The sequence below is a fragment of the Choloepus didactylus genome, chromosome 2 (assembly GCF_015220235.1).
Source record: "Choloepus didactylus isolate mChoDid1 chromosome 2, mChoDid1.pri, whole genome shotgun sequence".
Taxonomy (NCBI): domain Eukaryota; kingdom Metazoa; phylum Chordata; class Mammalia; order Pilosa; family Megalonychidae; genus Choloepus; species Choloepus didactylus.
The window spans coordinates 31,398,449-31,422,444 of NC_051308.1; the positions used below are offsets into that span (position 1 = coordinate 31,398,449).

Below are 23,996 nucleotides of genomic sequence, written 5' to 3' on the forward strand. Positions count from 1 at the left end.
GTTCGGACATCCCTAGGGCCCTTAGGAGCACTGTTGTTTGAGACTTTGCAGACTAGGGCAGTTTGTGAAATCTGGCTGAGACCTGCATAAGAGTAACCTCCAGAATGACCTCCCAACTATTTGAAATCTCCTAGCCATAGAATATGGCAATTGTTCTTAATGTGATGTTTGTAATGGTCCCATCTATATTTTTAGTATTTATACTTCAGTTGATTCTAAAAAAAAGGAAAAAAAAAAAAACCTGAGTTAGTTGGCTTCAAAGTAAAGATGTATATGAAATATGGTTTTAAAATTTGAAACAAAAATATTTAACTCATGGGAAAAAACGAAAGCCTCCTAGGATTTACTTAGCATTCTATAATATAACAAATGCAGGGCTAAACAATTAACAAAGGACATTTCCTTTGATTTTCACAATAATAAGTGGTAGGTGTTATCCTTACATTAGAGATGAAGAAAGTAAGATTCAAGAATTGGGATCTAACTACCAACCTACTTAATTATACAAGGAGACAGTAAAAATTCTTAACATGCTAAACATGAAGGCCAAATAATTACTGCATTTGAACATTACATTTATTTAAGATGCCTTATAGGCAAGGAAAAAAGCGAAGCATAATTGTTATATAATTCTCATTAGACAGAAAAAAAAGAAAACATAGCTTTACCTAGTATTAATTACAGGACGAATTTTATTACAAGAATGCTAATCAGTATACTGGACAATATCATCAACAATAATTTACAACAAATGCATAACAGCTTTATATATGACCTCTCCCAATGTCAGTACTCATTGAAAAGCATAATATTAAAATACAACTCATTGAAAGAAAGTGTTTCTTTTGTTTAAGGTGCTAGTCTTGGAGTAGCAACTAGGAATTACTAACATGTATAAGATGCCTGAAAAAATACGGTTCTATTGTCAAATAAGTTTGGAAGACGCCATACCATGTAGACCCTTTCTTGGAGATGCAAAACATATTTAACTTACTAAAAGTTCTAAAAAGCTCTGCAATAAAGAAACATGTATAAATTGTTTAACTCAGAGTTTTCCATGATTGTTACTGCCATCCTTTGAAAGTATAGATTAGTATATATTGATGCAGACATACCTATAGACTTCCTTTCAGCTGGACTTTGAAGGAGAAAGGGGTAGGCAGACAAAATTCACAGCCATTCACACTGACAAGAAACTAGAGTGTTTTGATTACTGATTGAAGGAAGAAGTATGACTTTGGTGCAGGAGTTTTCATTTGGTTATAAAAATTTAGAAACCTAACAGATGCTTTCACCAGACAGACTGTGTGGGCAGAAATGAACCACACAGTGCCACTGGGTTTTTAAGAAAGCAACTTTGGCTCTTCTCAAATGCCTGAATTAGTGTCCAGCTGAACAAGAATCATACCAGGTAAAATAGGGCAGAGATAATTGGGGCCAGAAGTTCTTAAGAACAGATTTTAACCCATGCAACTCTCAGCTGCAAGAGCTAGCTTATCCATAGCTGCTTCGTTAAAATCTCCAGTTTTAACAGGCGTTCAGTGTCCTGGTAGCCTGCTAAGGAGAGGTAACTACAAAATGTACTGCCAAATAATGAACGAATTGATCCTTTAGATGACATTATTCAGAATTAAACCTGCAAAATCTGGAGAATTCTTGTCAAAAATGACTGAAAGTCCTTAACATAATTAATATCAAGCTCTACTTTCTCAATTAGAAATCAGACAAATGTTTCTTAAGCCTATTCCCTAGACCACTGCATAAAAACATCAGATAAGACACTTATCTTCCCATTTGCCTCAGTCAAAGATATTCACTCTTTTCATCTAAAAGCTGAATCAGATCTATAGGTATAAACATAGAAAGCACAGCACATGCTTGAAAGTGGGATCTATTGTTCAATTTCATCCATCACATCTTACCATAAAGCTTACAAACATAACCACACCACAGAAACGGCTTACAAAGAAATCTTTTAAGTACCTGCATTTGACTTTGAAGTAATACCTGCATTACTGTTTCACAATCATACAAAAAAATTAGACATTATCTTCACTGTACAAACTTTAAATTTTATCTAGACTTTGATGGCATATTTGTCTTATATTACCTGCCAATTTCTCAAAAGACAACCTTTGTGATTTACTTTTTCCTATTTTCTCCCATTGCTGCAAATACAGGATGTAATTAAAATTGTATTTGCAATACTGGATGCTTGTAATGCTTTCTGCTCTCAAAGCTGAAAATCAGCAATGATGCACAATGTGCAAATTGGCACAGAGACAAAGGAAATTAAAATACTGTATTAAGAAACAAGAACCATGGGAGATAAGAGTTTTAGATCATAATAAGCAGGAAATGAAAATGTCTAAAACACAATTCCAAGTGACAGTACACGAATGACTCAAAAAACAAATTATTATAGAATCTACATATTTCTACACATTTTACAGTATGTACAGCAATTCAAAACATAAATGAATTATCTAAACCAGTGGTTTTCAATGAGGGTAATACCAATCCTAAGGACTGTTTGCTAAGTTTGTGGGAGTATGTTTGCCACAATGCTTGGGGAACACAACTAGCATTTCACGGGCAGGAACTCAGGATGCCAAACATCCTGCATGAGGCAGTTCCGTACAATGAAGAGTTGTTCCATATCCCACTCAACCCTCAAATGTCCTATTAGACATTATACAACGGTGAAAAATTTGTTAATAATTATCGGGGCCTAGAGATAAACCTCCTTTTACATATAAAAACCAAGATTTTTGTTGTGGGAAGGGAGGGGTGTTGCACAGTATTGATAGCATAGAATTTTCTAGGTAAACTGAAGTAAGACTGCATTTTTGTTTTAAGAACTTTATCTAACGTTAATGTTTCATAAAATCATACCACAATGGTAATACCATATCCAGTTTCTGAGTTCCATTACAACATATCATCTCATCTGCATTTGTAGCTTAGCTTCTCACAAGGATCCTATGTATAGGTGCAAACACAGAACTAGTTAATTATGTCTTCAAGTCTAGTCATGCCTGAGCAATTACATTTAAAATATATGTTATTTTAGTATAAACTATGTTAATTTTCTTTCTTGTTTATATTCCAGTTATGACATTATGTTGATATTTTGAAAACATGCAAATACATTATATTACCCACAAATTTCATTTCAAGATAGCAGAGACAAAAATATCTGTCATTAAAAAAAAGTGGCACTGGGTCTGAGAAAGCTCTAAACATCAGATATGGAACAATTCTAAACAGTTACATATACCACACACATGCAGTGCATAAATATATATTTTTAAATACACAGCCTTGACCCCACCGCAGAGATTCTGAAAGTACCAATGAGATAGGATAGGGTGCTGAAACTGTTCTCAATTGCTGCAGGGGATTCCATGTGCAGCTAAGGTTAAAACACCACTGAGCTATACTAAATTACAAAGAAGTTCATCACACATATTACATCTTGAAACAATAAGATATTCTATAATTATCACTGAACATTAACCCTATAAGAAATAACCTTTTACAATGCTGAGGTAGGGAAAGTGTTTCTAATCAAGATATAAAATCCAGAAAGCATAAAGTAAAAGATGAATATATTAAACTATATAAACAAATAACTTCTATACATCATGGAGAAGAAAACCCAACACCACAAACAAGGCTGAAAGATAAAGCACAAACCAGGAAAAAAAAATCTAAAACATGTGTACAAGACATGGTGTTCAAAGTCTTCAGCACACAAAGAAGTCTTACAAACAACTAAGAAAAGGATGAATATTATAATTTTTTAAAAATCAAGGACATGAATATGAAATTCATGCCCCAAAAAGAAAAACAAACAAAAAATACAAACCACACCACCAGGCCTCAAAGAAATGTTTACAGAAATCAGATAACCTAGATGATGCATTAGATTAGCAAAGACAAATGAAACTAACAGTATTTAAAGGTGTACTTGATAGAGTATGGAGAAGTGAGCATTCTCTAGCTTGATTGGCAGAATTGGAATTTGCTCCAGCCTTTCTGAATGGCTGTTTGGTAATAATTTTCTATCAAAAAATTTAATGTACATATTGTTGGTACAGAAAAAATATCCATAAAGTAATTTATCCTTAAAAATTTAAATGATGTACACAGATAAGTACAAGAATGCTGATTTAACATATGAAGAAACTGGTAATAAATTTTTCACCTTTTCCAGATGTGTATATGTTTGAAAATCTGGTTGAACTCAAAGCATGGCTTAAATGCATTAATTTTTAAATGTTAAAAACGCTTCAATGAATCCTTTTGTAATACTGATGAAATCTCTGTAATACAAAGGTTCACCTGGTAATTTGTTTCATCAGTTTACCTTTATTTACATCTGGTTTCCTAAAATGAGTATTCTACCATAAGGTGCATCTTGCATGTAACCAATGTTCAATAAATATCTGAGGATTTATTCTAAAACCAGTACTATTTAGGAAATATAATATACTATATTTTTATCACTGATTATCTGAAATTAAGGCCATAAAAAAAAAAGGATGCACAAACAAAACAAATAAAGAAAAGCAAATCTCTAACAATTCCTTCTTTGACCAAACTGAAATGGTCCTGATTCCTTGATTATGAAAGGAGAGGACTGATAAGATGTTACAATAGAAAGAGAAATTCCAATTTATTTCTTCTTTCTTACTCAAAACAAGCTTTGCACTGTTATAATATTTCCCTCTCCTCCTGGGATACAAAATCACTATGACTCAATAACCCATTTAAATACTGTTACATATTGTATTTTGGTTAGGATACTTATTTATTTACCATTTACTATTTATTTAGGATACTCATTCATTTACCATTACTGTACAGGTTGGAGTATGGTAAGGTCATAGCATATTGAGCCTACTGAGCCTGGTCTGGGGGAAACCCATCTAATTCATTACCTGGGCTCACCAGGAATTTATTCTGTAAGAAGACTGGATTCAATGATCTCTTAAGGCAGCCTTTCAATGATAAAATTTTATGGCTCTGTGATATCCATTCCTAAACATCTGAATTGTGTCAAAATAGGCTTGAAGCCTGCCCAGGTTGGGCTTCCCTAACACTGAAAGTTTGCAATAGTATTTTCCTCAGATTTTGAATCACTAAGGATAAAGAAGCTAGTTTAAAATACATAAAAAATAAAACAAATTATTTTAAAAGCCAGCTTACCCAACAATTTCATGTGTGACAAATAACTACCATTAAGTAAACATCTTTTATGTGAAGTATTGTCACAATAAATATTTTTCCTACATATTCATGATTCAGTCTACTCACAATCTTCTAGAGAGATTCTTACTGGTAAAACTTAGGATAGTTGAGCTGCCATGCAACTTGCAGGAAAGATATGAGACTTGACAGTTTTCCATTCACTTCCAGACTGCTTAATAGAAATAAAGAATACCTCTTCCTTTATGCCCAAACTGTAATCCAATATTAAATTACAGGTTGTCAGATACATGCAGATCTGAAAAGCTGGAATCTGGGAAAAGAAAACTGGAAGGCTAAGCAGGTTGTCTAACACCTCCAGCTGACTGACAGGTATTGATTAAAATCTTGCATAAAATCTCCATAGAGCATGCTGGAGATTCAGTGATAAACATTAAGACTTATCACTTGAAAAGGTTACTGAATGTTGTATAGAAAGTAGAACATGAGCACTTTCCCACTAGCCTTATTCAAATTAGACAGAAGTAAGGTAGGAAAATAAATGGTCATAGGGTATAAAGCTGACAAAATAAAAGAAACAATAATAAATTATTACTTCTTAGGAAAATAGGAATTATAGTCTCCTGGTTAACTGAGGAACCATAAAAGAAGAGGTAATAATAACATTAATCCTCCAAAGTAAGACAATCATCATCTAATGAAGGACTCAGCAAACTACGGCCCATGTATCAAATCCAAACTGCCACTTGTTTATGTGACGGTTTACTGGAACACAGCCACACTCATTCATTTATACTGATTTGTTTCATGCTTCAACAAAAGACTTGAGTAGTTATGACAGAAACGGAAAAGCAAAACCATTCACCTCCATGGACCTTCAATTTGATTTTAAAGAAAATTCCATGCAAGATTAATCAAAATATCAACTCAGGGTTCTAGTTCAACATGGCAGACTGGACACATGCATCTAATCTCCCCAGTACAAGTAATTTTCAAGTTTTTAATTTTTGATGTGAACTGGAAAGGTCATCAATGGAAGAGGGATTTAACTTCATTTCTGTACATCAGAAAGTGGCTCTAGGAGGGCAGGCAGATAAAGCAGAGCAGAGGAGGCCACAGCTAAAGGAGAGCTGTTTATGAGAAGGAGCCAACCTGCCTAGCGGAACTCCAGAGAGGATCTGGAAGGCATGTCAGACAGAGAATAGGATTGAAAAGTGGCTAAAAAAGAGAGAATTAACCAAAGGTCTGAATACCAAAGTCTCAAAACATCTCCTTACTATTGGCATGATTTTAAGTAAGCAGTGACCTTTAAATGGATACTCCAATTAGATGTGATACATGGAACATCTCTGGTCCAGACCAGTGGTATAGCCTTCTACCTGATCTTCCTGCCTCCAATTTTACCCTCCTATAATTGTTTCCTCAAACATCAGTCTCATACTTTGAGTGGTTTGAAGGTTGTGATAATTGTATTACAGAGAAAGAAATGCAATTAGTGTGCATTTACTGGCTCTGCAGTCAGCATTATTTATTTATTTTTTAAGATACTTTCTTCAAGTGTCTGATAATCATTGATTATATACTCATATTTAAGAGTAGAACACTAAAAAGCTATTTGGAAGTTTTGAGTATGTTTGTAGGATTTTCTAAGGAATTTCTCTGCAGGATGATAGAGCATTATTTTTTAAACTTATTGAGGTATATTTATATTATAATACAATGTACCAGTTTAAGAGAATAGTTTGATGAATTTTGAAAAATATATATATAGCCATGTAATCCATGCAAAAATTAAGACTCAAAATGTGTCATTATTCCCAAAGTTCCTTTTTGACCCTTTACATCAAGCCCTCCACCCCTACTCCAGGCAACAAGAGATCTGGACTCAATCATTATAGATTAGTTTTGTCTGTTCTAGAACAGTATTATTTTTTGTATCTAGCTTTATCCCCTTTGTATGTTTGTGAGAATCACTCATACTGCTGTATATATCAGCAGTTTGCTCCTTTTTGTGGCCAAGTAATAGTATCTTGTAAATCATACCAAAAGAATGTTTATTCATTCATCTGTTGTTGATGTACATGAGGGCTGTTTCCAAGTTTTGGCTATTAAAAATAAAGCTGCTATGAATGTTCATGTACAAGTCTTTTTGTAGACATATGTTTTCATATCTCTTAAGTAAACACCTAGGAGAATTGCTGGGTCATTTGATAACTGCACATTAACATTAAAAACTGCCAAACTGTTTTCCAAAGTGATTGTAAAATTTTACATTCTCACAAACAAAATGTGAGAATTCCAGTTGGCCCACAAGATTGTCAGCACTTGGTATGGTCAGTCTTTTTAACTTTGATCATTCTAGTGGGTGTATAGTGATATCTCATTGTTGTTTTAATTTTCATTTTCCTGATGACTAATGACCTTGAGATCTGTTAATGTATATCTTCTTGAAGTATCTATTTGTATATCTTCATGAAGTATCTGTTCAAATCTTCTGCCCATTTTATTTGGTGTCTTATTATTGAATTAAAAGAGCTCTTTATAAATTCTGGATTCAAGTCCTTGGTCAGATATATAAGTACTGCAAATATTTCTCACAGTTTGTAGTTTGCCTTTTTGCTTTATTATTGGTATCTTTCAAAGAGTAGAAAGGTTTAATTTTGATGAAGCCTAATTTATCAATTTTTCTTTAATGCTAAGTATATTTTGTGTGCTGCCTAAGAAATCTTTACCTATCCCAGATTCAAATATTTTCTCCTGTTTTCTTCTAAAACTTTTACAGTTTTAGCTTTTAAGATTAAGCATATAATCTATTGCAAGATAATTTTTTTATATGATGTAAAATAAAGGTCAAGGTTCATTTTTTTTTTCCATGAGCTTATTCAGTACAATCTGTTGAAAACTATCCTTTCACCACTGGATTTCTTTGGCACCTTTGTTGAAAGTCAATTGGTCATACAAGCGTGAGCCTATCTGGAGTCTTCTATTCCATTCTATTCTATTCTATTAATCTATTATGTCTCTCCTTACGCCAATTTTACACTGTCTTGATTACTGTAGCTTTTTCATAAAGAACCTAGTCTAAGTCTTTCACGTTTTCATATAAATTTCAGTCAGCTTTTCAATTTCTGGGATTTTGAATGGGTTGCATTGAATCAGAATCTATTGATCTATAGAGTGATATTTTAAAAATCATTTATTATTACTGATTTTGAAACTTCAGAATTAACTAATAGACAGGATTTAGTTTTGTGTTATCAAACAGAATGTAAATGTCATCAATTTGACAATATAGAAGTGAAGGTACAGTTTACAAATAATAGGAAACAGAATAATAAGAGATGGAGCAGAGTGGGAATACTAACATCTTCAGCTGAAAATACAGGGAATGAAGAGTTACCATATACCAGACATGCACGTATAGTTCAAGGTTATGGACACCAGAAGAAGAACTGAAGTCTAACAGGTATATAATAGTCATCTCAAACCTAACATGGCTACAGCAGAATTTTCCCACCTAAAACCAGGTCTCTTACACAGCAACCCTCTGCCCCATATCAGTAAATGGGATAATCATCAACACATGATTCTTCATGCTTCTCTTTTTCTACCTCCCCACATTCAATCCACTTTTATTTCTATCTCCACTCCCAGCTCCACACAGTATATCCAGTTGCCTATTCAACATCTCTATGTACATGTTAAAGAAGCACAAATTCAAAATTTGTAAATTAGGATTCTCCTCTCAGAGCCTGCTCTTTCCCAAGATTTCTGTAACTCAGTAAGAGGCACCACCATTCACACAAAGTTGCTCAAGCCAGGAACTTTTATTTCTGACTTCTTGTGCATTACCTCTTACATCTAATCTATTGGCAAATTCTTTCAAGTATACCTTCAAAATATGTCTCAAATCCAATCATTTCTCACCACCTCTACTGGTATCACCCTAATCCAAGCCACCCCAGAGCTCTTGACTATATCAGTGTTAGTACATACTAAGTTCTCAACAAATACTTAAGTTAATCAATCAATCAATAACCAATCAATCCACAATCTAATAGAGACAGCTCTTCCTTCAAAAGATATCCCAAATCTAATCAATTTTATCTTTACCGCTACTATTCTAGTCACAGCCACCATTATATCTGGAAGAGAATACTGTAATAACCTTCAAACTTGTTTCTTAGCCTCTACTCTAGCCTTTCTATAGACCATACTGCAGCAGATAGAAAGATCCTTTTAAAATCTAAGTCAGATCATAATATTCATCCCTGCCCCCACCATTTAGAATCCTTAATAGCAGCCTATGATACATAAAATAGACATAAATTCTTTTTCTGTCTGTCTGTCTGTCTGTCTGTCTATCTATCTATCTATCTATCTATCTGGCTATCTATTTTCTAAACATTTGAGAGTAGTTTGTATATATCACGTTCCTTAACACTTAATATTTCCATCTATATTTTCTGAGAACAAAGATATTCATTACTATGTTAAGCACTTTTATCAAGTTCAAGCAATTTAACATTGATATAAAGCTTATAGTATATATTCCCATTTTTTCTTATGTCCTAATAATGTCCTTTGAGGCCTTTTCTCTTCCATATTAGTCCCAGTCCAGGATATAGATAGTATTTAGTTGTCACTGTCTCTTTTGTCACTCTTTTTTTTCAATTGTGGAAACATGTATACAACGTTAACTTTTCCATCTCAACCACTCCCAAGCATTCCATTCAGTGGGATTAATTACAATCCCAATGCTGTACTACCTTCACACCAGCTATTACCAGAAAAGTGTAAATTCTTAATCATAGAATATAAGGGCCTCGAATCCTGGCCTCTTCTCTCTCTCCAACCTTATATCCTACAACTCTCCTCGTTGCTCACTCTGATCTACCATACACTTCATTTATGTTTAACCTGATACCCTCTTCACCCAGATTTTCACATATCTCAATTACTTCTTTCAGGAGTCCACTTAAATGCCAACTCTTGAGAGGTCTTCCTTTCCTTCCTCTATTTTCCTTTCCCTTTCCCTCTGTCTGTGTGTGTGTGCGCGTGTATGTGTACATATATAATGGCCTCCCAATCCATATCACTTTCTATTCTCCTACCGCCTGTATTTGAGGTATAAGAATTAGATGATAATATATATTGTAATGAAATTGTAATTGAAAATTCAATTGTAATTGAAGACGTCACCTCCATGAGAGCAGGGATTTCTGTGTCTTACTCAGTAATATTGTACTAGAGCCTAGAAAAGTGCTAGAAAAGTGCTGGTAGTGTCACTAATATTTGTTGAATAAATTAACAGATAGATGAATCCACAATAAAATCAACATTTACTTCACTGACCTCATCTCCAACCACCCAGTCTTCCTTTTTATTCCTCTATTATGCCAAGCTTGTTCCTACTTCAGCACCTTCATATTTACTGTTCATTTTATGTAGAAAATCTGTTCCCAGATCTTTCCACAGCTGGCTAGTTTTGTCTTTTAGATTTCTACAGGAAGCCCTTCTCTAATCACCCATTCAAAGATGAGTCCTTGCTCACTCTACCACATTCAATCACATAATCAAGGGCATTTGTTACTGTCTCCCTACTCCATACATAAGCTTTATAAAAGCCATGACCTTGTTTGCTTGTCCACTGATCACCACCCACTACCCCAACCCCCAAAAAGTACGGTAGTACCTGTCTAGTAGGTACTCAATAAATATCTATAGAATGAACTCTGGATGAATGGAGGATTCTGATAGGACAATATAATATAAGCAAAGGCAGGGGAAGTGGATGTTGGAGAAGATGAGCTAAATTGTCTATCAGAGCAGAAAGTAAGTAGATAATGCCTATACTGAAGAATCCAGGAATATTACTAGGGGCACATTATTTAAAGATGCTGTAATTTTTTTTAAATGTAAGTAAAGACAACAAATATCACTAATGAATTTATTCTTTCATTTAATCAATAAATTATGCTACATCAGGATACACCAGTGATACATTATGATACATTGGGATACTGCACAGAACATACACTCAAGGAGCTTGACCATCTCATTGCAAACCACAGGCACAGAAACCGATTATTAAAATAATTAAGTTTCTGTATGAGACAAACTATTCTCAGGGATTTAGGGAGGAAGTGACATTTAATCACAGTCCTAAAGGATAAATAGGAGTTTATGAGTTAAGGGAGAGGTCTGCGTCCAGGCTGAAGCTCTAACCTAGCCAAAGGCCTAGAAATCAAAGGGTGGCAAAGTCACAGAGTTTGAAATTCATTCTGAGGGCAAAGAGGGCCACAGAAGGGTTTTTAGCATCGGAGTGACAAATCATATTTGCATTCCAAAATGATCACTTTTGGCTTGCTCCCATGTAGAATGGAAGCTGGCATGAATGTGAGCAAAGAGTGCAGTTAATCTAGCAAAGAGATCATGGTCATGTGAACAAGAGTAATGGAAGAGACACTGGAAAAGAGTGAACCAATTCAGTAAATATTTAGGGGGTAAAATCAGCAAAACCTGGTGATTAACTGGATGTGGGGGCCTAGAAAGAATGGGGATCAGTGAACACATCCAGACAACTTGGACAGCTGAGTAGCTGAAGAAGTTATTCACTAAGGCTGAAAAACATGAGGCAAAGCATTTTGGGGGGAAGATAAGTTCAGGTTTAGGCAGATGGCATTTGAGACACATGTGCAACAGCCAGATGGCAGTGTGTAGTAAGTAACTGTAGATATGGGTCCAATGCTTAGGACAAAAGAGAAAGTTGAAGATAGAGTCTCAAGAATCATTAATGTATAAATGACACTTTAAGTCATGGGAGTTGATGATCTCACTCGGAAGGCTGACAGTGAAAAGGAAAAAGCTCAGGGCTCCAGAAATTCATGGAGGTAATAATTTAAATGTGATCAAAATTTCTTTTACCTTTATGCAGTACTCCCTTTTTCTTTACAATGAGATAAAAGTAGACTTCTTTACAGAATACTCAGTTTATGTTCTATTTAACATCAGTCTAAAGCCTGGCACAGAACTATTTATGAGATAAACAAAGGGCCTGGCTTCCTTCATTATCACCACCTTTGGATACATATTCTAGAAAATAACTTATTAATCACCATTAAGTGCTTGCTAAATTGGAATTAATTTTCTACCCATCAAGAATGAATCAAATTATTTTACAACTAAGCATAAAATGTAAAACCAAAACTATGATTCACACTTTTTAAAATTATCGACCAAAATAGAGCCTCTCATTGCTAACACAGTATTTTTAATTATATAAATTACCATTTGATACAGTGCCCAGCTACTTATTTTGCTCAGCAATTAGTTCAATTAGGAATACGCATATTATGAATCAAATTGAATCAAGTAGAGGTGAAATAAAATTGGTGAATTTGATTAAAATTGGTTCACTTAACTATTAATATTGCTGCCATTTTTTAAAAATTTTGAGAATGCTTTACATGAGAAGATTTAGCCTGTTCCTCCTCTTTGATCTTATCTTTTGTGATGATCTGAACATACCAATAAAGAAATGCAACTGCTGTCCATACATAATCCTTCTATTATATTAGATGAAACCTCATAATAAGGTATAGACAGAGAAATACAAGCCACTGATGACTAAAACGTTTTGGTTAGTATCAGAAACAATAATGTATGTAGCAGTAAATATATATCTATCTTTGTATATTATGTATGAATCATAATAGAGTTTGGTATATATCTTTTGCTCACAAAACAGAACTCCGGGATTACCTCGGATTACAGACACAGGAGTAGAGGAAGGAGGCAGGCAGGAGACAGACTTTCACTTTTTACTCTGTATGATTCTATACTGTGCTAATTTTTATAATGAAAATAATTACACTGTGCTAATTTTTATAATGAAAATGTATTATAATGTATTATAATGAAATTGGGAACGCCATCTTGATCAAAATAGGGGAAAAGAAATTAAACAAAATAAAGTTTCAGTGGCAGAGAGATCTCAAATAGAGTTGAGAGGTCATTCTGGAGGTTATTCTTATGTATTATATAGATATCCCTTTTTAGTTTCTAGTGTATTAGAATAGCTAGAAGGAAATACCTGAAAATGTTGAATGGTAATCCAGCAGACTTAATTCTTGATGATGACTGTATAACTATGTAGCTTTTACAATGCGAACCATGTGATAGTGAAAATCTGGTGACTGACACTCCCTTTAACCAGTGTATGGGCAGATGAGTAATAAAATAATGACAAAAATATATAAATAATGGGGGGGGATAAGGGGTATAGGTTAGTTTGGGTATTCTTTTTTGTTTCTTTTTTATTTTCTTATATATTTTTCTTTATTTTGGAGTAATGAAAATGCTCAAAAATTGACTGTGGTGATGAATACACAACTACATGATGATACTGTGTCACTGATTGTATACTTCGGATGGATTATATGGCCTGTGAATATATCTCAATAAAATTGCATTAAAAAAATGAAAGGTGAGGAAAAAAAAATAAATGTGAAAACTGATGGCACTTATACAGTCCTTTTAGGCACAAGGGAGAAATCACACCCTATAATATCCCAATAGCCTGTCTCAGACAACTCAGTTGATGCCACAGTCCCACTCATCAAATGCTAAGCCAATAAACCAAAATTATATTCCCCTGGGGTACATACTATAGATTTCATGCTATAAATTCATATCCTACATATCAATTTACATTCCAAGTGTTTTGCCTCCTGCTTATTACTATTCATAGTTCAGGTGTCAGATTAATTTTGTGCTGCTTTGTAGGTATCCACAATAATTAAAATGTTTAATGCTTTACTTCAATGTTGAGCTAAACAAAGCAGTTTAAATGCATATGTTTTGGCCAATCTTTGATTCTCATCCCATCTTATACACTTGCTTCCCACCCACCCACTCCATCCCCAAACACAAAACACACATACTAGCTGGTGTAATACATGATACCTGGCTATTCTCCCATTACCTTCCAAAGTATATCTAATGATGATATTATTATTGATTCTGGAATAAACAGCCAATATATATAGTAAACATATACGCACTTGGAGAATGAAAATGACATACCCACCTGCCAAAGTCCCTCCACTCATTCTAATCAGATAAAGGCTTTTCCCCCTTTAGTGTATGTACTACAAAAGGAGGAAACAGCATTGAAGAAAAAAAAGATTATTTATTAAAAAAAGGGAAAAATGAAAGTAAATGTTTCAGTCATTGAGATTAGAAAGAAAGTTCACCGAAACGATGTGTCAGAAGTAATATGATAACTTTTGGATTCCACAGGTAGTCTTCTTAACTTGAAATTCCCTGAATCCATGCAGCTCAGTTTCACAAAATAAAGTAGCTATAGAGTCACTACAACCTTTCCGGAATTTATCCTGTAGAAAAAGCATGAGTTTTTGTTTTTGCTTTTTGTGATTGTTGTTGTTAATGATATTACATATATTCGGTATAATGAGTTAAAAACAATTCCATTAATACAAACAGTGCTTATTTTTCCCAGGAAAGTTTACTACTAACTTTCTATTTTTGTTTGTTTGTTGTTGTTTCTTGGAAATAGAGAAACAAATAAAAAATATAATAGATCACAGAAAAATAGACCTAATCACACTATGAGAGCAAGGGTAAAATTTAGGGCTAGAAGAGAAGTTAAAATTTTGGAGTATTACTACCTGGGTTCATTTTCCAAAGTCCAGTGCTCATTAGCCTGTAGGAATTTCAGCAGGTTACTTTCCTCTCTGCACCTCAGTTTCATTAGTAGTAAAACAATCATAATAAAAGTACTTAATCCTCACAGGATTCGCATAAAGATTAAATGGAATGTTACAATGCCTCGCACATAGTAGATGACTAATAAATATTAGCTATTATTTGTAGTACAAATTAGGAAACTGAGGCCTGTAAAGTTTAATGGTTTGTTCCAGGATACTATAACTGGCTAATGACAGAATTAGCACTAGAACATGGGTCTCTTAATTTTTTTTACTTTTTTAAATTTTGGTTAATTTTTCCTTACAATCATTCTATCAGTAGTCTGGGAAAATTACCTTAAAAACAGACTATCTCAGATAAGCATGGCCGAAATAAAAAGAAGGAAACACAAACACATATGAACATACACACATACCACACACAACAACAAGGATGGCTAGAGGATGGGGGGCTAGTGACAGACACAAAACCTCCAATTAGATTTTCTAATATGAGGCAATTCATTAAAGGTAATTCATAATTACATTTAATATGAGGTAATTCATAATTACATTTCTTATTAATGGTTAATCATAAGGTTAGAAGAAAAGGTCATGTCAAATGTTAATTATACATCCTTTAAAGAATTTCAAAGATGTTAAAGAAGGTACTCTCATGGACTATCCATAGGTGTAAATTAACTCAAACTCTTGGAAGGTAATTTGGCATTATCTTTAAAAGTTACAGATCTTTTCACTAATCAATACCACTTGAAGGAGTTTATCCTATAATTAATTTGCAGAAGTTTGCAAAAATCTGTACAAAAGAATGCTTGGTGCATTGATGGCCAATAACAAAAACTGAAAATAATTTAAGCATTCATTAATGGGGAAATCATGATTATGATGCACTCTATAGTGGAATATATGGAATGATTCCTCTAGATAGATTATTAAATGAAAAAGAAAATCAAGGTATATAAGAACTTGTGCCAGAGAAACCTATATATGTTTTTTTTAACAACAGATATAGATACATGAATGTCTTTGCACAAGAAAATGCTGCAAAGACACAGAAGAAACTTAATGGTTATCTCTGGGAAAATGGGATCGGGGTCAGGGGGCAAGAAGATGGAGAGAAAACATTTACTTCCCTTTGGGTATACAGTTTTTACCTTATATATATATACTGATTTTTAAATTGAAGGAAATATAAGTTAAAATAAATCAAAGATTGTAAAGAAACAAAAATTGGCTAACAGGCAAATTTTAAGAGTAGCAAATTTGAAGATTCACTTCTAAAAAGCTGAACATTTTTACCTGACACTTGGCACTACAGTATTTGGCAACACGGCATTGAGAGCATCGCAGAAGCGTTTCCTTCCTGTTAAAAAAATAAATTCCACATAAGAAAATGTGTAAGTACTGTATTTAGTGGAAGAAAAAAAACCATAAATCAATATATTAACGCAAATATATTCTCCTCAGTCCGTAAGTGTGGTCCCTTAAAATTTAGAATTTCATACTGTTAAATACCCTCTTTCCCCTTTAATGTTAGACATTTATATAATAACTAATGTTCTTTTAACATAAATTTAATTAAAATACAGAGATTCCCAATTTGTGATGGCTAGGTTCATGTGTCAGCTTGGCCAGATGACAGTGTCAAGAGTCTGGTCAAGCAAGCACTGGCCTAACCTTTACTGCAAGGACATTTGTGGCCAGTTAATAAACTAGAAGGCTGGTTTATTAACTCATCAGTCAATTGACTGCACCCGTGACTGATTACATCAACAAAGGGCATGTCTTCCGCAATGAGATAACTCAATCAGCTAGATTTAATCCAATCAGTTGAAGGCTTTTAAGCGAGACAGATGGAGGACATTCGCTTCCTGTTCAGCTAGACAGCATCTACTGACGAGTTTATTGAACACCTTCATCGGTGTTGCCAGTTTCCTGCCTGCCCTATGGAATTTGGACTCGTGCATCCCACAGTTGTATGAGACACTTTCATAAATCCTATATTTACAGATATCTCTTGTTGGTTCTACTTCCCTAGAGAACCCTAACTAATACAGCTTGTATATTCTTGAGAAATAGAATCTTAAAATGGACTTTTACAATTGGTTTTCTACTCTGATTAGATTCCATTTCCAATAATCAAGATGGCACTGACAGTCCATGCTGTGAGTTGGCAATGGAGATGAGCAAAACATCACCATATGATTCTCCTAATCATACCCTTGTACAAAGAAAGGCTCTGGGTGACAGTGTTTTCGACACTTTAACAGAGTTTTGCGGAGTTAAGAGGTATAATGATATTGGCTGGTTGCTCTTAGATACAGTGGATAAAGTTATAAGAGAAAGGGACTAGCTAAAGGCTTCAAATTTGAAACTTAGGCACCATTGACAGATGTAAAGGTTTCTATGTGTGCCCTGAAAAAAATCTTATTTCCTGTGGCTGCAGACTTGAGATTTCTGAAAACCAGACCCAGAGTCTCATGATGCAAGTAGCAGATTTATAATGTAAACTAAAATCTCAACCTGGCAGGGTATCTAGTGTTAAAGTAAAAGATTACTTTGACTGGAAAAGAATGGGATCCTGAAACTTGGGATGGGGACATATGGATTGATAATAATGGCAGTGAGGATATTGGAACCCTGGATTCTGCTGAGTCTTTGCTAGATACACCTGTAATGGTCTGCCCTGAAGAAACAGCCCCCCACCCCCACTTCCAGTCTGCTGTGAGGAGACAGCTACCAAACCTCTACTCTGCTTAGAGGAAACAGCTTTCCCATCTCCAGTCCACCCTGAGGAGCCTGCCACCCAACCTCCACCTAAAGAGATTAACCCTTCACTGCCTGCTAAAACTATAATCACCTCCCCTGAGGAAACAGCCCTCACTCCTCTGTCTGGAGAGATTAATCCTGATTCACCAGATGAAAATACAATGGAAATGCCCTCAGGTAAATGGCTTGAGGGATACTTCTAATTCTTTTCATGACCCATCTCCATCACCACTCTTTGCTTCAGGACCTATAATTAGACTAAAGTCCCAACAGACCCAGGAGAGTGAGGTAAAAAGTGTGACCCATGAGGAAATAAGCTATATTCCAAAAGAACTGCAAGAGTTTTCCAATTTATTAAGTGCAGAAATCAGGGGCGTATGTGTGGGAATGGATATTAAGGGTGTGGGAAAATGGTGGAAGGAATATAAAGTTGGATCAGGCTGAATTTATTGATACAGGCCTACTAAGCAGAGATTCTGCATTCAATGTTGTAGCTTGAGGGATCAGAAAGGCGTTAACAGTTGTTTGGGTGGTTGGCTGAAACATGGATCAAAAGTTGGCCGAATTTACCTGAGATCGAAATGCCAGAACCGTCCTGGTATAATGTAGAGAAGGGGATTCAAAGGCTTAGAAAGATTGGAATGTTAGAGTGGATTTATCATGGAAGACCTCCTCACATATCCCTGGAATGTCCAGAGGACATACCTTTTACCAGGACTGTGAGGCATAAATCTGTGAAACTACTCCATCAACCCGGAAGAGCTCTGTAGTAGCCATTCTCTGTAGGCCAGATATTACTGTGGGAACTGCTATCACTGAGCTGGAATCCTTAAACACAATGGGGATAACTGGATTCCAAGTTGGCAGAAGTCACGTGGGCAGCAGTTAGTTAATCACCAAAGACAAGGTGGGCATGACTACCATAACGGAAAACAGGTTCAAAGCAGCAGTCAAAACAATCTGACTCGCAGAGACTTATGGCATTGGCTAGTAGATCATGGAGTACCTAGAAGTAAAATAGATGGGGAGTCTACTAAATTCTTATTTGATCTGTATAAGCAGAAGAATTAAAGTTCAAGTGAACAAAAATCTAACCTGAATTACAAAAACAGAGTCACAGCCCCTTAATCAATTTCCAGACTTGAAACCATTTACAGACCCAGAGCCCCTGGAATGAGGAGAAGGCCAGGTACCCTTGGGGAAGGACCCTGTTACACTATCAAAAATTTATACTGTTAATCTTCCTCCTAGCCCTCCCCAGGGGGACCTACGGCCTTTTACAAGGGTAACTGTGCATTAGGGAAGAGGAAATAATCAGATATTTCAGGGATTATTGGACCCTGCTCATAAATGACATTAATTCCAGCAAACCCAAAATGCTTTGGTACACCAGTCAGAGTAGGGGCTTATGGAGGTCAGGTGATCAATGCAGTTTTAGCTCAGCTCCATCTCACAGTGAGTTCAGTGGGCAGACCCATTCTGTGGTTATTTCCCCAGTGCCAGAATGTATAATTGGAATAGACATACTCAGCAATTGACAGAATCCTCACATTGGTTCCCTGATTTGTGGAGTGAGGGCTATTATGGTAGGAAAGGCCAAGCGGAAGCCACTAAAACTGCCGCTGCCTAGCAAAATAGTAAACGAGAAGCAATACCAGATTCCTGGAGGGATTGCAGAGATTAATGCCACTCTTAGGGACTTGAAGGATGCAGGGGTGGTGACTCCTACCACATCCCCATTCAACTCTCTTATTTGGCCTCCACAGAAAATAAATGAGTACTGGAGGATGACAGTGGATTATCGTTAAGTTTAACCAGTGGTGGCTAAAATTGCAACTGCTGTTCCAGATGTGGTATCATTGCTTGAACAAATCAACACATCCTCTGGTACCTCGTATGCAGCTACTGATCTGGTAAATGCTTTTTTCTCAATAGTAAGGACCACCAGAAACAGTTTGCATTCAGTTGGCAAGGCCAGCAGTATACCTTCATTGCACTACCTCAGGGATACATCAACTCTCCAGCCCTATGTCATAATATTGTCTGCAGGGACCTTGATCACTTCTCCATCCCACAAGACATCACACTGGTCCATTATATTGATGATGATATATTGATTGGACCTAGTGAGCAAGAAGTAGCAAACACTTTAGACTTATTGGTGAGGCATTTGCGTGTCAGAGGATGGGAGATAAATCCAACAAAAATGCAGGGTCCTTCCACCTCAGTGAAATTTCTAGGTGTCTAGTGGTATCAGGCATGTCAAGATATCCCTTCTAAGGTGAAGGATAAGCTGTTGCATCTGGCCCTTCCTAGGACCAAGAAAGAGGCACAACACCTAGTTGGCATCTCTGGATTTTGAAGACAACATATTCACTTGGATATGCTGCTCTGACCCATTTACCTAGTGACCAGAAAAGCTTCTAGTTTTGAGTGGGGACCGGAACAAGAGGAGGCTCTGTGACAGGTCCAGGCTGCTGTGCAAGCAGCTCTACTTGGACAATATGATCCAGCTGATCCAATGGTGCTGGAAGTGTCAGTGGCAAATAGAGATGCTGTCTGAAGCCTTTGGCAGACTCCTATAAGAGAATCACAACACAAGCCCTAAGGATTTTGGAGTAAAGCCTTACCATCCAGAGAACCTAAGATGGTGGCTAGGTGAGACAGGGGAAAAAAACACCTTCGTGAAAAATACTAGATAAAAACCAGAAGGTGACCCAGAATACCAGTTTCAGCGATGCACCAGCTAGACAAGGTCTGCTAGAACCACAGGGGCCGTACCCTTGGTGAAACTGGAAGTCTGCATTCTGAAACAAGTAAGTAAGCCGGCTGAAAGAACCGTGGCCGTGCTGCAGTATAGGGAAGCTGGAGGTTGGTGTTTGGAGACAGACTGGTTTTTTTTTTAAAAAAAAAAAGGAGGGGGGGACCCAGGAGCAGCTGCAGTTGCGACGGTGGGAACAGCACAGTGAAGCACGGCAGCAGTGGGCAGAGCCAGCCTCTTGGTATCTGGCGTGGAGGATAGCCCGCTGCAGATTCCCCCAGGGCCAGGGGAGCGGAGAGGAGAGGAGGAAGGAGAAAGAAACCCCACTGCTTGAAGCTGGCTCCCCGGCGGGCTGGAGACACTCCTGCCTGGGGCCATGCCCACAGCCCAGAGCCCCGCCAGTTGTCCCAGAGCTGGGAAGGAGGAACTGTGCGGGGGGGTGGGGGGTGGGGGAGGTTGAGATGCCCCATTCAGCCATCTTTGCATCAGGCTGAGAGCGCCCCTGCACGGCCCGGCTGCCGGGGGCTTCCCTTGAGGGACGGCATGCACTGGTGACGTAGCACGGCACTCCCTCGGCAGAGGTCCTGGAAGATCACAGCTGAGAAGGGGGGCTACGTCAATGCCGGTGGTTTGTGGGTCAGCAATAGAGAGGGTCTGGGGCTGAAATGAAATGAAGGCTTAGAGTCTTGCAGCGGCATTGAATCTCCGGGAACACCTGGGGGGTTTGAATATTAAAGCTGCCCTGCCTCCCTAGCTACCCGGACACACGCCCCACATTCAGGGTGGACGGATGGCTCCAGCAACACACCCAAACTGAGTTCACCAACTGAACCCCACAAGAATCATTTCCCCACACACCACAAGAACAAAGTTGAGGAGAACTGACTTGAGGGGAATAGGTGACTCGCAGACGCCATCTGCTGGTTAGTTAGAGAAAGCGTACGCCACCAACTTGTGTTTCTGAAAAATTAGATTGGTATTTTTTTTTTTTACACCTTGAAAGAACCCTATCAAGCAAAGCAAATGCCAAGAGGCCAAAAACAACAGAAAATCTTAATGCATATGATAAAACCAGACGATATGGAGAACCCAATCCCAAACACCCAAATCAAAAGATCAGAAGACATACAGTACTTGGCACAATTAATCAAAGAACTACAATCGAGGAATGAAAACATGGCAAAGGATTTAAAGGACATGAAGAAGACCATGGCGCAGGATATAAGGGACATAAAGAAGAACCTAGAAGAGCATAAACAAGACATTGCAAGAATAAATAAAAAAAGTAGAAGATCTTATGGAAATAAAAGAAACTGTTGGCCAAATTAAAAAGACTCTGGATACTCATAATACAAGATTAGAGGAAGGTGAACAACAACTCAGCCTCCTCGAGGAGCACAGAACAGAAAATGAAAGAACAAAAGAAAGAATGGGGAAAAAAATAAAAAAAATAAAAATGGATCTCAGGGATACGATAGATAAAATAAAATGTCCAAATTTAAGACTCATTGGTGTCCCAGAAGGGGAAGAGAAGAGTAAAGGCCTAGAAAGAGTATTCAAAGAAATTGTTGGGGAAAACTTCCCAAACCTTCTACACAATATAAATACACAAAGCATAAATGTCCAGTGAACTCCAAATAGAATAAATCCAAATAAAACCACTTCAAGACATATTCTGATCAGACTCTCAAATACTGAAGAGAAGGAGCAAGTTCTGAAAGCAGCAAGAGAAAAGCAATTCACCACATACAAAGGAAACAACATAAGACTAAGTACTGACTACTCAGCGGCCACCATGGAGGTGAGAAGGCAGTGGCATGACATATTTAAAATCCTCAGAGAGAAAAATTTCCAACCAAGAATACTTTACCCAGCAAAACTCTCCTTCAAAATTGAGGGAGAGCTTAAATTTTTCACAGACAAACAAATGCTGAGAGAGTTTGCCAATAAAAGACCTGCCCTATTTCAGATACTAAAAGGAGCGCTACCAACAGAGAAACAAAGAAAGGAGAAAGAGATACAGAGAATTTTAACAGACATATATAGAATCTTACATCCCAAATCACCAGGACACACATTTTTCTCTAGTGATCACGGATCTTTCTCCAGAATGGACCATACACTGGGACATAAAACAAGCCTCAATAAATAAAAAAAAAAAAAAATTGAATATATTCAGAACACATACTCTGACCACAATGGAATACAAATAGAAGTTAATAATTTTTGAATTGTAACTCCACTATTTACTTCCTACATAATATAAAATACACAAACTCTAATGACAAATCAGTGGTTTTGAATTCAATGTAAAATATGTAATTTTTGACAAGAACTACATAAAGGTGGGGGAATGGAGGAGTATAGGAACATAGTTTATGTGTCCTATTGAAGTTAAGTTGGTATCAAAGAAAAACAAGATTGTTATGGATTTAAGAGGTTGATTTTAAGCCCCAAAGTAAACACAAAGAAATTATCAGAAAATATGACCATAGAGATGAAAAGTAGAGTATGGGTTAAGAGAAATGGGGGAAGGGGCAATGGGGAGTTAAGAAATAAGTGCAGGGTTGCTGTTTGAGGTGAAGGGAAATTTCTAGTAATGGATGGTGGGAAACAGACAGCATTACAACATTCTAAATGTGACTAATCCCACTAATGGAATGTTAGGGAGGGGGTGGAATGAGAAGATTTCGGCTGTATATATGTTTCCACAGTCAAGAAAAAAAAAAAAGACAGTCTAAATAGATGACAATTGAATGCCAAGGATGACCCTGGATGGGATCTGAGGATGGAAGACAGGAGGCTCAAAGGGACACAGTTGAGACATAAGGGGAAAAAAAAAAAAAAGGAAATACAGAATGTAAGCTTTGTATCAATTGTTGAATCTCTTGTACATTTTAGCTGCGTTTAATGGGATTGCATAAAAGAATGTTCTTATTCATGGGAAATGTATATGTGAATTACAGTGTTTGTTCAAGGATGTGTGCAGCTAGCTCTCATACATTCAGAAGACAGAGCAATAGATGATGGATGATAGACAAGGAGGGAGGGATGGAAAGAAATAGCGGTGTAACAGAATGTTAAAGTTGGTGGATTGGGGTATCAGGTGAGGGGGTTCAGGGTATTCTGGAGTTCTGTGTATGGGGTTTGTATTGTTTTTGCAACTGTTCCTATAACTTTGAATTTATTTCAAAAAAAAAAAAAAAGCTTTACCATCCTCTGCAGGTAACTACTCTCCTTTTGAGAAACAGCTTTTGGCCTGCCATTGGGCCTTAGTAGAGACAGAATACTTACCCATGGGCCACCAAGTTTCCATGAGACCTGAGTTACCTATCACAAGCTGGGTGTTATCCGACCCGTCAACCCATAAAGTTGGGCATGCAGAGTAGCACTCCATCATAAAATGGAAATGGTATACACGAGATAGGGCTTATGCAGGTCCTGAAGGCACAAGTACGTTACATGAGGAAGTGGCCCAAATGCACATGGCCTCCACTACTGCCACATTACCTTCTCTTTCC

The 23,996-nt window shown here is 36.6% G+C and overlaps 1 protein-coding gene across 1 annotated transcript in view; it reads right to left on the reverse strand.

Moving 5' to 3' along the window:
• SMYD3 (SET and MYND domain containing 3) overlaps positions 1 to 23,996 on the reverse strand; it is an 839,570-nt gene that overhangs the window by 603,871 nt on the left and 211,703 nt on the right. The window contains exon 2 of the mRNA XM_037822565.1: positions 16,245 to 16,308. Coding sequence (XP_037678493.1) covers positions 16,245 to 16,308 — 64 coding nt within the window. The remainder of the gene's footprint in view (positions 1 to 16,244; positions 16,309 to 23,996) is intronic.